The 16,442-nt window shown below is 43.1% G+C and overlaps 1 protein-coding gene and 2 non-coding genes across 3 annotated transcripts; 1 reads left to right on the plus strand and 2 right to left on the minus strand.

The window, feature by feature from the left end:
• The first annotated feature begins 5,256 nt into the window (after positions 1-5,256).
• LOC121802708 (RNA polymerase sigma factor sigD, chloroplastic-like) lies at positions 5,257-7,179 on the plus strand. Its single transcript, XM_042202386.1, has 5 exons — positions 5,257-5,748; positions 5,830-6,063; positions 6,133-6,273; positions 6,368-6,568; positions 6,660-7,179. The coding sequence occupies exons 1-5, from the start codon at positions 5,323-5,325 to the stop codon at positions 6,933-6,935; spliced, it is 1,278 nt and encodes a 425-aa protein (XP_042058320.1). The 5' UTR covers positions 5,257-5,322; the 3' UTR covers positions 6,936-7,179.
• TRNAG-UCC lies at positions 7,150-7,221 on the minus strand. Its single transcript has one exon. It is a non-coding gene; the product is annotated as a tRNA-Gly (tRNA).
• Positions 7,222-15,797: 8,576 nt separating this feature from the next.
• TRNAG-UCC lies at positions 15,798-15,869 on the minus strand. Its single transcript has one exon. It is a non-coding gene; the product is annotated as a tRNA-Gly (tRNA).
• Between the last annotated feature and the right edge of the window lie 573 nt (positions 15,870-16,442).

The following is a 16,442-nucleotide window of genomic DNA, read 5'->3' on the forward strand; positions in this document are numbered from 1 at the left end:
TGTACAAAAAATATGATTTTTAGGGACCAAAAAAGCTACTCCCTCCGTCCTTAAAATTTTGTCACATTTTATCATTTTCGTCCGTCCCACAAAATTTATCGCATTTCACTTTTTACCATATTTTTGGTAGTGGTCCCCACATTCCACTAACTTATTCTCAACCATATTTTATTATAAAACTAATACTTTAAAAGTAGGACCCACAACCTACAAACTTTTTCAACTCACTTTCCATTACATTTCTTAAAACTCGTGCCCGGTCAAACTGTGACAAAATTTGAGGGACAGATGGAGTATAAAATCTTTTTAGGAATCATTGGTGCATTTTTCGACAAGATTAAAGGGTAGTTCACACATAAATTTATTTTAATGTAAATCCAAAAGGGATGTATTCACATCCTTACATTAAATATTTGTTAAACACAACACAAATCTTAACTCTTGGATCTTGCCATCTAATGGTCTATATTTATTCCACATGGAATTAATTAACTTGATTAAAATACCGTGAAGGGCAATGTGGGGAGTCCTTTTTTGCTTCAGTTATTTCTATTCCTAAATTCTCTCCTTTTTTGAATATTTTTGCTAATTTGTTTTCCATAATTAATAATTCTATATTCCATGTTTACGGTTGTCAAGAATGCAATTATCAAATTCAACTGCTACAATTAAAAGAACTCCATCGTCTACATTCTTGAAGTCATTGTTTACAAGAAACTATCGTTTTCATTCATAGGTTTTGTTGTTTTAATTATGGAAGAAAGTATTGCAGTTTAATTTGAGTTCGTATTGCTCAAACTGAATTAGCCACGATTAGTTCTTGTTCAATTCGAACAATTCAAACTTCTTCAAAGTTGAACAATTTTTTCTATATTTAATCAACTAAACTCTGTGAGTAGACCATAATTCTGTTTTTGCTGTGTTCCATAGTATTTCACGTTAATTTACAAAGTTGCAGCGAGAATTGTGAAATTAATGAAAGAAGATAATGTTATGTAGTACATGATTGACAGTTTTTAATGTATAAGAAATAATGTACGCGTAATGTCTAATAGTGTTCAGTCTGAATTTAAATAATGTACGTGTTTTAGGAAATAATGTTTAGGCTAAGTAGAACTAAATAATGTACGCCAAGTGACCTTTAATGTACATGCGTAATACTAAATGATGTACCTGTGTAAGTATTTAATGCTTGGCGAGAGTTGAATCCATGCCCTTTGGGTTTATCAATCCATGGGGCTAGGTTGTAGTACTCATCCACAAACAAAACTATCACCACGGGCAGAGAGTTTGAATCATTCCCCTTGAGTTTAGCAACTGATGGGGCTAGGGTATAGTACCACCACATAAATTAAATTTTGTTTTTTATTGTGTGTTTTAGATTTGGTACAGTAAATAATGTACCGCTAGTGTCTAATAATGTACATTCGTAACAATGAATAATGTACAGATTGAAGAGAGTAATGTTGAAAGAAACTAGAATTCATGTCCTTTGGGTTTAACAATCCATGGGGCTAGATTTTAGTACCCATTCACAAACGAAACCATCACCAAGGGGAGAGAGTTTGAATCATTACCCTTGGGTTTATCATTCCATGGGGCCTGAGTATAGTACCACCACATGCATTGAATTTCATTTTTTATGTGTGTTTTGGATTTCATACAGTACATAATGTACGAAAATTGACCTTTAATGTACACGTGTAATACTAAATGATGTACCTGTCTAAGAATTTAATGTTTGGCGGGAGTTGAATCCATACGCTTTGGGTTTAGCAATCCATTAGGCTAGGTTGTAGTACCGACTCACAAACGAAACCATTACCAATGGCAGAGAGTTATAATCATTCCCCTAGGGTTTAGCAATCTATGGGGCTAGGGCATATTACCAACACATGCATAAAATTCTACTTTCTAATGGGTGTTTTTGATTTTATACATAAAATAATGTACGAATATAGTCTTATAATGTACATGCCTAACAGTGAATAATGTACAACAGTAATCATACACTGTATACTTATTTTGATTCTGTTTGGTGAAAGTTATATTTGATTTCTATGTACAGATGCTAGTCGTATGATCTCCAAGAGGGAAAAGGCTATAAAGGAGGTGAGCAGACCGCTTCGAAAGTGTAGGACATGTGGTGCGATGTGTCATCATGATTTGAGATCATGTACAAAAAATCGATACGGATATAGACAAGGATAAGCGTAAGGGGAAGAAGAAATCTTGATATTTTTTCGTTTGTTTTCTAAACATATTGTTTCTAATAGCTACTTTGACATCTACATTATTTACTACTGAATGATTACATTATTAATGAGTTTTAGTACATTATTCACTAGTGAATGACTACGTTAGTTTTGTATTTTATGTACATCATTCGTTTAGGCAGTGAATGACTACATTATTTACTAATGAGTTTGCGTATTTATGAGCTTTCGTACATTATTTATAAGTGAATGACTACATTAGTTATGAATTGAATGTACCTCTTCCAATTATTCTATTACAATGGTACATTACTATGTCACAATACGTTACATTATTGTTCTCTATATGTACATTACTAACATACTTAATAAATAATGTACGCGTTTTTATATAATTAATGTACTATTCAAACAGTGAATAATGTTCAGTTGTATAATGCACTCAATGCTATCATTAATGTACAAAAGTCAAATTGTACATTAAAACATAAATATTATACACAATGTAAACATGATTATTATAAACAACGTAAACGCTTTGGCGCGACAGCGCGCTCAGCCTCCTTATTCGCAGGCAATTCCTCCCTAAATTGATGTATAAATGAAAGGGGAATGTCTTCATCAATGTCATCATCGAAATCGGTCGATGTACACTTTGATTCTAATAAGACAAACGTACATTTATTAGTCTAGATGTAAATTGAATGTCTAATAACACAACGTATCAACGCAGAATAAGGATTGTACAGATCAAAATAATTGATGTAATATGATGCTTCAAATTATAAGACTTGATGTACACATAAGACTAGAATAATGTATCAATGCACGAGTAATTAATTTACACATTAAATCCTTACACAGGTACATCACTTGCTATCACGCATGTACATTAAATGCCACTTTTTGTACATTATTTACTGTATGCAATCCAAAACACATAAAAAAAATTCAATGCATGTGGTGGTACTATACTCAAGCCCCATGAATTGCTAAACCATATGGGAATGATTCTAACTCCGTACTCTTGGTGATGGTTTCATTTTGGAGTCGAATATAAGCATCCACTTGGCGCATGTCGGCATGTGCCTTGAGGCGGCCAACTTCATCGTGAGGTACCCCCCTTCGTACGTTGGAGGCGGCCACGCCGTGGCTTGGGCTGGCTTCATTAGCATCGTCATTGGACCAACTAGTCAGTTGTACACCTTCATCTTCGACAATCATGTTGTGCAGGATAATACAGGCATACATTATATCAGCAATGCAGTCGATATGCCACAAACGCGTTGGACCCCTAATTGCCGCCCATCGAGACTGGAGCACACCAAATGCGCGCTCCACGTCCTTGCGCGCCGACTCCTGCCATTCCGCAAAGTAGGTCTTCCTCTCATCTAATGCGCATCTGATCGTCTTCACAAAGACGGGCCACCTAGGGTATATCCCATCCGGCAAGTAGTAGCCCATATCATGCTGGTTCTTGTTGGCGATAAAACTGATGGCCGGACCGACACCTTGGCACTGCTCGTTGAAAAGGGGCGACGAGTTGAGGACGATGAGGTCGTTGTTCGACCCGGCTACCCCAAAATATGCATGCCAAATCCACAGCCGGTAATCAGCTACGGCCTCGAGGATCATCGTGGGATTCTTTCCCTTGTAGCCGGTCGTGTAGAACCCTTTCCAGGCAGCGGGGCAGTTCTTCCACTCCCAATGCATACAATCTATGCTGCCCAACATCCCGGGGAACCCATGCTTCTCCCCCGTGCATCTGCATCAGGTCCTTGCACTCTTCAGGGGTAGGGCTTCGAAGATACTGATCACGGAATATTTCAATGACGCCCTGACAGAAATACTTCAGACAATCCAGGGCAGTCGTCTCACCGATGTGGAGGTACTCGTCCCACATGTCTGCCGCGCCTCCGCAGGCCAACTGCCTGATTGCCGCAGTGCACTTTTGTATAGGTGTGTGGCCGGGTCTGCCAGCCGCATCGTACCTGAACCGGAAACACAAATATCGACGCTCCAAAGCATCAACGATACGCATAAACACTGGCCTACGCATCCTAAAACGCCGCCTGAAAAGAGGCGCCCCAAACCGCGGCTCCTCCGCAAAGTAGTCTTCATATAGCCGCTGATGTGCAGCTACGTGATCCCGATCAATCACTGCTCGTCGGTGGACAACGGGTGGAGGTCGAGGTACCGCCAGCTGCAATGCCCTTTGTATCAACCGGTTTATCTCGCGGGACGTATATGCCTCCAACTCTTCGTTCATTTGTCGTTCGTACTCCTCAGCATCACCACCACTACTACCACCCGCGTTACTCATTTCACGTTGTTGCTCTTGTACAGAAATTAAGATGGAGAGAAAACTCGTTAAAATAAGTGATGCGAATGAAAATGACGTACAAATCGCGTATATATAGTGTTTCGAAAAATTAAAAAAAATTGAGCTGGCCGATCGCTCGCCGATCGGGAGCCTGCAATGGCAGCCAGCCGACCGGGGAGCGTATCGGCCAGCGCCTGAAAATCGACGTCGGGTCGCCGATTTTTTCGCCGAAATGGCGCTCGCCGGTTCCAATGGTTCGGCGAGCGGACCGGCCAGCGCCGGAAATCGGCTAGCCTGTCCGCTCGCCGCCATTGGAGATGCTCTTAATGAAAATAGCGAAAATCATGGACATGCAATTTAAAACCGTCTATTCAATTTCTCTGATTCCAATTTTGCCCTTATAATGTAGCTGAATAACGTATTAATGTAGCGCGTGTATTTTAAATCACCATCATCCACATCTCTTATCAAACGGTTGAGATTAGTGCTATGTTTAAGACTAAGGGAGTGTTAATGCACCCCAAATCCAAAATGAGTATATTCCCTTTCATAGGCCTCTAATGGGTTTTGAAATATCTTTTGGCTATAAACCAAATATACACGCACACAAACGGTAAAGATTTTTTTTGAATAAATTGGAAGTGTGATTCACCATATAACAAAAAAACACGAATAAAATATCTACGAAGTGCAGCAAATAAATGAGGCTAATAACACCATAAAAAAACTCCAAAAATTCTGGAACACAGTTATTCAATCTCTCCCACACTAATTCCGGCACATATGCATATGGCCATCGCCATACGCTCAAACCATTCACCCAAATTGCCAAATATGCTATTCACTTCATCACATCTCTGCATTTCAAGTCTCCCTCAATCTTCATCCAATTACACCTGCGCCGCGCTTCAACAACATATATTTCTACTGCCCGCTGGCGGTTTTTTGCAGCTCGCCGGAACTACTACGCCGTCGCCCCTTAGGATATTGGAGAGAGAAAGTAAATGCGACGAATCTATAATCAGAAGGAAAAGGAGGAGGAGGAGGAGAAGGAAAAGAAGAAATACATTGGATCGCATATACAATGACGACGAAGAGGAAGTGGAATTGGAAAAGGATGATGAGATCGCGTTGTTGCCGGCCAAAAAGGCGGGAAAATCGAGATTCATGAACCCTAAAGAAGAGGCCAGATTCTCCAGGTATCTCAAGGTACGAGTTTATCCATGGATTAATGATTTCGCCTCTCCTCGTTCCCCAAATCTCTCTCTGATGATCTAATTGATGCAACAGGAAAGAGAGAGAATTGAAGCAGTGAGAAGAGGATTAGTAGCGGAAAAAGGGGGAGATGAAGTTTCCTCAAACGAATGGGCCATGGCCGCAGGAATTAGCCGGCGCAAACTAGACGAGATCTTGTGGAATGGGAGAGAATCAGAGAATAGAATCACTAGCTGCTATCACGGCCTCGTTGTGTCGATTGCTTCTTCCTATCTAGGCAGAGGATTGAGCTTGCAAGATCTAGCTCAGGTCTCTTCAATCTCAGCATTCCTGAAACTCAAACTGCTGTTAATTACTCACTCAATCTCGATTTGGCAGGAAGGAAGCATCGGCCTTCTTCGAGGTGCGATCAAATTCAATCCAGATAAAGGCTACAAGCTATCAACATACGCTTACTGGTGGATCAGGCAATCCATCACCAGAGCAGTAGCAAGCAAGTCGAAGATGATCAGATTACCGGTACAAACCCTCAGCTCTAGCAAATTCGTTGCTCAGTTTCTTATAATTGAGGATCATAATTAGTGAATATATATGGTTAGCTTCTCATGTACAGAGCAGCATAAGCGAGCTGATCCCCAAAATCTGCGAAGCCAGCAACGAGTTAAGCAGAGAGCTAGCAAGGGTTCCTACGTACCAAGAGATCGCAGAAGCTATCGACGTGGAAGCAGGAGCTGTAAGGCTTGCTGTCGAGGGAAAAAGAGGTCCGATCTCTCTGGATCAAGTAATGACCAGCTATGGCTACATGTCCCTGCAGGTTGGTTAACTCACATCACACGCAGTGCAAAGAATATGTTGACATTCATACATGGTGAAACAGTAATGGATTGGATTGTGTATTTGTGCAGGATATAATAGCGGGGCCTGAAGAGCTGGGTCCGGAATTGATGATGAAGAAGGAGATGGTTAGGGCGGAGATAGGGAAGCTTATGGAGAAGTTGTGTGAGAGAGAGGCAGAGATCTTGAGGCTGCACTACGGGTTGAGCGGGGAGTCGCTGTGGTCGTTCGAGGAGATAGGGAGACTGGTAAAGCTGTCGAGGGAGAGAGTGAGGCAGATTAATACTGCTGCAGTGGCCAAGTTGAGGGAGGGAAGCCAAGAAGATGATCTCAAATATTTCATCTAGTTGCTATGATAAAATAAGGAATTACATTTAATGTAGTAGTACATATTGAAGCTTGTAATATATCATGATAGTGCCTTTTCAAAATAGGCTTCTTTTATATTGTCTTAAGTTTCAGCAAGTTTGGGTTTGGATGTGTTAGGGTAGAGTTGTATTTACTCTGTTTCCCATTGTAGTATTCCAAGTTAATTAAAATAAATAAAACAAAAACAAAGAATGCGTTTGCCGGGAGTCGAACCCGGGTCTATTGCTTGGAAGGCAATTATCCTAACCGTTGGACTACAAACGCTAGATGTTCAAAAGATTTGGTTGTTGTTATTAATTTTCTATCTACACAATCATATCTTCGAATAGTGTGGATGATATGAAACATCAAAGTTTGTAGTCCAACGGTTAGGATAATTGCCTTCCAACAAGCAATAGACCCGGGTTGGACCTAGAACAAAATCAGTTGCAATGACAGGAGCCTGACACACCTTTCGACTCCGTAAGACGTTTTTGTGAAGGGGAAGACTACTTCTTTGGACCGAGAACAAAATCAGTGGCAATGACGGGAGCCGGACACAACCCATCAACGGTTATCACATTTAGTTTTCCTCTTTATATTCTTTTTCCCCATCTCAAATAGTTTTTTTAAAAATATTGACTTCACTTACAAAGAGGATATTGCTTTTCAAGAAAAAAGTTTGCGAGAATAAAGTGGAATATATATGCGATTAAAGTGAATGTATCTTGTTGGTTGGTATAGTTTGTTTGAGTCTTTGATATCTCAGTTGGGGCCATCCGCAACGTTGTATCTTAGCCGTCTCTTAACCGTCTCATCTCTTCTCTATTCATGGGCCTCACTGTACTTTTCATCCCATCTCTTAACTAAGAGATAGCACTTGCAACCCTCCATCTTTTAACCATCTCATCCCATAACTATTCATTCAATTTCATTTTTTATTTTTATTTCCAACAAATTCAATTAATAAAAACACACTTCATTATATAACTTAAAATTAAAAAAAACATATAATTAAAATCCTAAAAAAAATAAAAATTACATAATTTAAAACACAATTTTATAGAAATTATAAAAACTACTCCGCCGGCGAATCATCCCCCGAAGGAGGTGGCGATGCAATCAAGCTACTTGGAGGCGGAATACCAATTTGTCTTGCCATAAACTCAATTCTAGCAAGATGAGCTTGATATTGGGGAGACGTCATGCAGGAAGTGTCAGCCATCGTGGCGGTCAAGTACATGGACAATAGGGTGTTCGAGCCCGAGACCGAGCCCGAGCCCGCCTGGCTTGATTCGCTTCGGCCCCTCCTCCCTCTAGCTGCCTTGGTCCCTTGCGGCCGACGGCGCCCACTGGAGGAGCCCCCTGCATCGGTGGCAGTGCCCTTAACCTCCTGTGAGGCGTTGCCTGACCCGCCCTGACTAGACGAGTATTGGCCACCCGCCGTGTGCTTCGTGCGTTTCGAGCTCGAGCCCGTGCTGGATTGGACACCGCCAGCCCACCTTTTAACGTCTTTGACCGCCTCCCGAATATCGACATGTTTGAATTCTTTGTTGTTGTCATCAAAAAAGACTCGCAAAGCCGCTCTCAGAATGTCGGCTCCACTGGCTCCGCTTTGTAATTCGCCGCTTCATTCTTGTAGATCCCGCAAAATTTTTTGACATCTCTGTCGACTCGGTCAAAATGACTGCGAAGCATCTTCATGGTGCGGCGGCGTGGCTTGTTCTCGTTGTAGGTGTCGGTGACCTTTTCCCAAAAACACTTGCGGGTTTGTTGATTCCCGACGATGGGTTCGTACGAGACGCTGACCCAAGCGTTGAACAGAGTCATCGTGTCTTTGGGCTGTATGGATGACGGCCTACATCCTCCTCCTCCTCCTCGACCTCCACGGCGTCGAATGAGCGACCCCCGGAGCTTCCACCGCCTCGTCCTCCTTCCGGAGTGGGTTCAGCCGGAAAATCCTCCATAATTTGGGATAATCCATGCGATTGACCATACCTCGGGGCGGGGGGACGAGAGTATGCATCCACGTCAAAATAAGGTGGTTGGTACGCCGCCGGCGTCGACGAACCGGAACCGGAAGCACCCAAGACATTGTACATGCCCCCCAGTCGCCAAACGTGTTCAAGTCATAGCGGCCGGAGCCGCCAGAGTTTCCGTCGCCAGACATTTTGAGATGAAAATTGGAGAGGTGAGATGAAAATTGGAGAGGAAAGAGAGATGATTTGAGAAGAATAGATGTGTGTTTGTGTGTATAATGAGAATGAAAGAGGAGTATTTATAGAATAAAAAAAGGAAAAAAAAAATTACCGTTCGACGGTAATATTACCGTTTTTTATTTTTTAATTTTTAATTTTTAATTTTTTTATTAAAATTGAATTTAAAAAAATGATTTATTGCGTCAGTATGACGACGCCCACTCGCAGGCTGGCGAGTGGGCGTCACGCCTAGCGCCAGCGCGTGCGCCACGTGGCGCTGACGCGTGGTGAGCTGTCTCGTGAACCCACCCTCCGGGACGAGACAGTGGACGAGACGGAGGGCTGCATCGGCGTCTCGCTGCCGTCTCGTCTGTCCGAGACGAGACCGAGACGGGGCGAGACGCGTTACGGATGCTCTTATATTAGTTGAGTATATTAATGATGCTTCAGAAAATGAAACTCAATATTTTAAGTGTCATGAATTTATATTGTTAGGCGAGTAGTTAACTCTATCGTCCGGCTTCGATAAATTAGAAATAAAATAGTATTTAATACTAAAGAAAATTTAATACTATAGTTGTCTGTGAACTTCTAGGAGATTAATGCACTATAGTTTAATTTGCAAGATTATGTCTCTAAATTAAATATGTATTATGTTTGGTTTATGAGATGGTCAAAGTAAAGATGAAGAGAGCAACGCCAAAAATTTATAGCAATAAGACATTTTTATGTGAGTGTTTGGACCTTGAACAAAATTAGTTGCCATATCAAGAGCCGGACCCAAACCCCACCAACGGTTTATTACTGTTTTCTCTTCTTTATAATAAGCCTTCTTTTTCCAAATCTCAAATTGTTTTTAAAAAAATTTAGTACTTCACTTATAAAGAAAATATTGCTTTCCAAGAAGAAAATTGTGAAAATAAACGAATATATAAACAATTAAAGGGAATGTATCTTGTTAGTTGGTATAATTTGTTTAAGTTTTAGATATCTCTATCATCAGGTATAGCATTTGGTTAGTTGAGGATATTAATGACAATTCAGAAAATAAAACAGCATTATAAGTGCAGTAATTTATATTGTTAGGTGAGTAGTTAATTATATCGGCTTGGATAAACCATTGAAAATAATTAAGTGGGCAGCAATTGAATCCATTTGAATCTCATCAACCAAACAAACTATAAATTTATTTATATAGTAGATGAGACTTGGTTTTCGGATCCAATCTTCTGCCGAGAGAGGAATGTATGTTATATACTTTACATATTGGTTTTTTTTTAAAATATGTTTAGCAGTTATGAATCAATCAATGACAGAAATAATCGTGCAAGATTGGTATTCTCTGTCTAAAACTCTAGCAGAGACAGCCGCATGGAAAATGGCGCGAGAGAAATTTGATTACCTTGTGAAGCAATTATTGTTGTTTCATATAATAAGGCCATGTTTGGATGTGTCTAGTGTTTTTGTTTCCAAGTGGTCAAAGATATTCATTACTTACTAAGGCCATCCGCAATGGCGCCTAGCGCACCGCCTAACCGAGCGCCGGCGCTAGGCGGTCCATTGCAACCGCCCAGCGGATTTCGAAATTAAAAACCGCCGAGCGCTCGGCGGTTTCGCGGCGCTAGGTGGTGTTCTAGGCGATCCGCTCGGCTCTATTGCAGCGCCCGGATCGCCTAGTGCACCGCCGAGCGGATTTTTTTTTTATATTTTCGAAACACTATATATACGCGGTTTGCACGTCATTTTCATTCGCACCACTTGTTCTAACGAGTACTCTCTCTATCTTAGCCGGCGTGGCAGGGGGTACCGGGGATGCAACCCGGTATGCAGATGATGCCGGGGTGGGCGCCCGGGATGCAGATGATGCGGGGGGGGGGGGGGGACGGCAATGCAGCACCCGACAGGGGGGGTACCGGCGACGCAGGGGACGCCGGGGGAGGGGGACGTCTATCGACCCAGTTTTGATTTTTCGACTGCTTATTCGCACACATCGACCCCAACGGATGCACAGTTCACGCAATTTGATGCTTTTTCCTTAGAGGAGTTGGGGTTTGATATTATCGGAGTTCAGGATACGCTCGTTCAAACGGGGAGAGCAGTGCAGGGTCGTGGCGCCCCAAAGAAGAAGGGCAAAGGGAAGAAGGTCGGGGAGTCGTCGCAGCCGGGTGAGGACGACTGCTCGGTACGGAGGAGGTGGACGGATGCGGAGAAAGCCGCGCTGTCCAAGGCGTGGGTGAGTGTTTGCGACGATCCTCTCGTTTCGAACAACCAGAGGATCGTCAACTTGTGGGGTAAGATAGCAGCAGCCTACCAGACATTTTGCCCGGAGGGGAGGCCACGCACCGGTGAGGATTGCCGGAAGGGGTGGGACCGAATCAGGGCTGCCGTCTCCCGATTTTTGGGGTTTTACGCCAACGCCCTCCGCATGCAGAGCAGTGGCCAAACGGAGGAAGACTGCAGGAGGATAGCGGAGAAAGCCTTCCCCCAGAAAGGGTTGTATAAGGATTTCACCTAGTGTAACTGCTATGTTGTGCTGAACGACTCCGAGAAGTTCCGAGTAGGTGTCGACGCTGGCTGGCCGAAGAAGCAACGACTGAACTATACTGGTGATTACAGCGGCAGCAGCGGTGGTTCCCACGACCTCCCTGAGACTGCCCAGGAGGTCCCGACCCCTCGTTTGTTCCCTCGCCGAACTCGCCCGGTTGGGCACAAGCGGGCTCAACGGGAGGCGAGGGGGGCAGCCGGGGGGGGGGGGTTCACAGGAGGTCCAGTCGGCATCCCCTCTTGGCCAATCCACAGCGGATCTCAAATTCTTCGCGCGTCGACAAACGCGCAATCAGATGGTCAAGACGATGGCCGAATGGCGGGCGGCGGTGGACCCCATGGAGAAGAGTTTGCTTCAAACTCTTCTCATGAGCATGCAGGACGAGTTGGAGGCGGCACGGAGGGAGACCGGCGGTAGTAGAAGCGGCGGCGACGGTGGCGACGGAGGCGGAGGCCAGGGTGGCGACAGCGACGGAGAAGACGACGACGAAGACGATGAGTGAATTATTGTACTTTTTTAATTATTGTAATTTTTTAAAATTATTGTACTTTTTTTAAATTATTGTACTTTTTAAAATTTTAATAGTATTATTAATTATTACCGTATATGTCTCGTAAATTAAATTCCGTATATTGTGTGATTGTTAATTATTTCATTTTTATATAATTGTTATTAGTGATGTGGCTAGTGATGTGACTAGGCTATGGCTGGGCTATTTGCTTGTTTTGATAATGTGGTAGAAGGATTTTTAGTGTTGATGATGTGGTAGGAGGATTTTTAGTGTTGATAATGTGGTAGGAGGATTTTTAGTGTTGATAATGTGGTAGGAGAATTTTGTGGCTAGGCTATGACTGGGCTATTCCTTATTGTGGATGACCTAGATAACAAGAGCGGCTGCTAGTTTGACTTCTTTAATGGCATGTTTGTCTTAGAATGATTTCTTGATCGTCTTCACTCTCCAGATATACAATTTTGTATATCGAATATTCAAATAGCATGTTTGCATGCGTGTGCTCTGATTTATTAATGCAATCATTTCCATGAAAACAATAACTTCTATGCATTAAGAGCATCTCCAGTGGTCGGCGGACAAGCAATAGCCCAGCCATGGCCTAACCATGCCACATCAGCAGTACTAAATTTCTCCTGCCACATCAGCTGGACAAGCAACTGGACAAGCAATAGCCCAACCATAGCCTTGCCACATCATCAGCACTAAAAACAAATAATTAAACAATCATACAAAATACGGAATTAAATACGACTCATATACGGGAAAATTCTCTAATAATATTAAATTTTTAAAAATACATTAATTTTAAAAAAAAGTAAAAAAAAATTACATTACTTAAAAAAATCCTATTCCACGCACGGGCCCACCCCTTCCAGCGCCGCCTCACTCCCCGCCGTCGTCGCCGCTATTCGGGACCCCCAAATCTGCGGCATCTGAGCCCGCGTCAGAGCCCCCCACCTGTGCCGCGCCGGGATTCAAATCCTGTCGCATACTCACGAGCACGGCGTGAAAAAAACTCTTCTCCTCGGGGTCAGTTGTATTCTTCCATTGATCTATGACCTTGATCATCTGAGCCCGCGCTTGTTGACGCGCCAAGAAGACGAGGTCGGCTGTCTAGCTGCCAACAGGGGGAATGCCGACTGGACCTCCTGGGACCTCTGGCGAGGGCGTTGCGTCCGTCTTTGACCAACCGGGCGAGTGCGGCGAGTAAACAAGGGAGGGGACGGGGTCTCCTGAGCATCTTCGGGGAGGTCGTGGGAACCGCCGCTGCTATCTCCAGCGTAATCAACTGAATAGTTCAGGCGCTGCTTCTTCGGCCAGCTCGGGTCGACACATCCCCGAAACTTCTCGAAATCCATTAGCACCTCGTAGCAGTTCCAGTGGGTGAAGTCCTTGTAAAGCCCGGGTAGGGGGAACTCTTTCTCCGCCAGCCTCCTGCAGTCGTCGTCAGTTTGGCCGCTGGACTTCATTCGGAGAGCATTGGTGTACAAGCCCGAAAATTGGGACACCCCAGCCCGGATTCGGTCCCACGGCACTCCTCCCCGCTGCGTGGCCTCCCCTCTGGGCAAAATGCCTTGTAGGTTGCTGCTATTTTAGCCCACAAATTAACGATCCTCTGATTGTTCGAGGCGAGAGGGTCATCGCAAACACTCACCCACGCCTTGGACAGCGCGACTTTCTCCGCGTCTGTCCACTTCCTCCGTACCTCCGTCTGCGACGACTCGCCGACCACCTTATTCCCCTTCTTCTTCTTGGGCGCGCCCCGACCCCGCCCCACGGGAGTGTCCGGTGCCCCGAGATCTATACCCAACTCCTCTAAGGAGAAGGACTCAATCCCCTGGAACTGCGTATCCGCTGGGGTCGATGTGTGCGAAGCAGCAGTACCAAAATCAAAGCTGGGGCGATAGACGTCTGAGCCCCCAGGCGTCCCCTACCCCCACGGTGTACCCTGCGTCCCCTGCATCCCCGCCATCCCCGGCGTCCCCTGCCCCCACGGTGTCCCCTGCGTCCCCTGCATCCCCGGGTACCCACCCCGGCATCATCAGCATCCCGGGATGCATCCCCGGTCCCCCCTCCCCCCGGCATCCCTTGCCATCCCGGCATACCACCTCCAGATGCCATCCCGGGCATCATCTGCTGCCAAGGGTACATGTTGTTGTAGTACCCGGGCATCTGATTCAAACCACCTCCCACGGGGACCGCGGGAGTTTGAGACCCACTCGACCCTGAAGTTGGCTCGTTGTTGAGATCCATTTCGCGTTGTTGATCTTGTACAGAAATTAAGATAGAGAGAGTACTCGTTAAAACAAGTGGTGCGAATGAAAATGTCGTGCAAATAGCGTATATATAGTGTTTCGAAAATTAAAAAAAAATCGCTCGCCGGTTCCTAGCCGATCGGGAGGCTGCAATAGCGGTGAGCCGATCGGCGAGCGCCCGGGAATCGGCGAGCGCCCGGGAATCGGCGTACCCTCGCCGAAATTCTCACCGATTTGGCACTCGCCGGCTGCAATAGTTCGGCGAACCGTTCAGCGAGCGCCAAAAATCGGCACTGGAGATGCTCTAACATAGTCACTTCTAATTACAAAAAAATGTCATTATATTAAACACTATTACTTTTATTCATATTCATGGTAACAATAAATTTTATTCATAATAAGATTTACTTATATACAATTACTTTTACACCATATGACCCACAATAAGTAACTCACTTTACTTTTTGGGATGGTATGTCTAAAATGAGTTATTCTCTTTTGCAAAATATAGCACAATTACCGTCTCCTACTTTATCTTTTATTCATTCTTCACATTTTTTCTTTCCTACTCAATGACAAATCCAAAAAATATTCAATATGGGGTCGGACGAATTAGCAATAAACTCTAGAGTAACTTTTATCCGTTGAGCGACGGCCCTTCCACTCGGCACCGTCGGATCACTAAGGCCGACTTTCGTCCCTGCTCGACATTGAAGATGTAAAATTGTCAAAATTCAAGATTTTCGTATTTTATTAGTGACTTTTTTTACAAGAATTAATACTTTAAGTTGATGAGTGCATAAACTAGATAAATAGTGATAATTTTTTGTAAAATTGGTGAATGTATAGTTTGATCATTTGTGATATGATATGGTCTCCACATGTAGTAATAGTGTACACTTTATTAATTAAATGTTACTCGTAAATTATTCACAACAAAATTAAAAAAAAACACAACACATAATGCTAAATAGCTGCTAGCCAATCAATAATTCACAAAGTAAAATTACAGAAGAAATAAACACCAAATTCATAAAAGTTGATATCACGGCATATCTAAAATTGAGAGCATTTGATGGTCGATGGATATGGAGAAGAGAGGAGATCAAGCCATCAATCTCTCTCAGACTCTCTCACTGTTACAAACACAGATACCATATATGATCATTTCTTGAGAGACATATGAATAAATTCACTACCACCTTCTTTACAAAAACAACAATCAAATGTAGTACATTTTCATGATCTATTTCACAGAGAGGGGCTGTCGTTTTTGGGGCGGAGGGTCGTACGTGGGATGCGTTAAAAGCCGAGTTGACGTAGAGCTATAATAAATAGAAAAAAAAGAATGCGTTTGCCGGGAGTCGAACCCGGGTCTATTGCTTGGAAGGCAATTATCCTAACCGTTGGACTACAAACGCTTGGTCTTTCATTAATTTGGTTATGACTATTAATACATATCTACAGATTCATACATAGATTCAAACAGTGTGGATGGCATGAAAACATCAAAGCATTTGTAGTCCAACGGCTAGGATAATTTCCTTTCAAGCAATAGACCCGGGTTCCCCACTCATGGCAAACTCTTCTACTTTCGGTCAAAGTAAAGAAGAAGAGAGTAACACTAAATTTTTTTAGCATTGAGATGTTTTTTATGTGAGTGTTTTGTGGAGGGGAGGACCGCTTCTTTGGACCTTGAAAAAACTATCACATTTAGTTTCCCTCTTTGTAATACTTCTTTTTTCCAATCTCAAATAGTTTTTTTTTTAAATATTGCTTTCTAGGAAGAAAGATTGTGAGAATAAATGAATATATATGCCATTAAAGTGAATGTTTCTTGTTGGTTGGTATAGTTTGTTTGAGTCTTTAATATCTCTGTCATCATTAGATTAGATTAGTTGGGGATATTAACTATGCTTCAGAAAATCAAACTCAGTATTTTAAATGTCATTAATATATATTATACTGTGTTTGATTCATGGTTTAAAGTGAAT

Source organism: Salvia splendens, chromosome 5 (genome assembly GCF_004379255.2).
Source record: "Salvia splendens isolate huo1 chromosome 5, SspV2, whole genome shotgun sequence".
Lineage (NCBI taxonomy): Eukaryota > Viridiplantae > Streptophyta > Magnoliopsida > Lamiales > Lamiaceae > Salvia > Salvia splendens.

Coding starts and splice junctions, on each gene's coding strand:
- LOC121802708 (XM_042202386.1), top strand. CDS start 5,323: ATGCATATGGCCATCGCCATACGCTCAAACCATTCACCCAAATTGCCA. Junction 5,749..5,829: donor GATTCTCCAGGTATCTCAAG/GTACGAGTTTAT, acceptor TTGATGCAACAG/GAAAGAGAGAGAATTGAAGC. Junction 6,569..6,659: donor ATGGCTACATGTCCCTGCAG/GTTGGTTAACTC, acceptor GTATTTGTGCAG/GATATAATAGCGGGGCCTGA.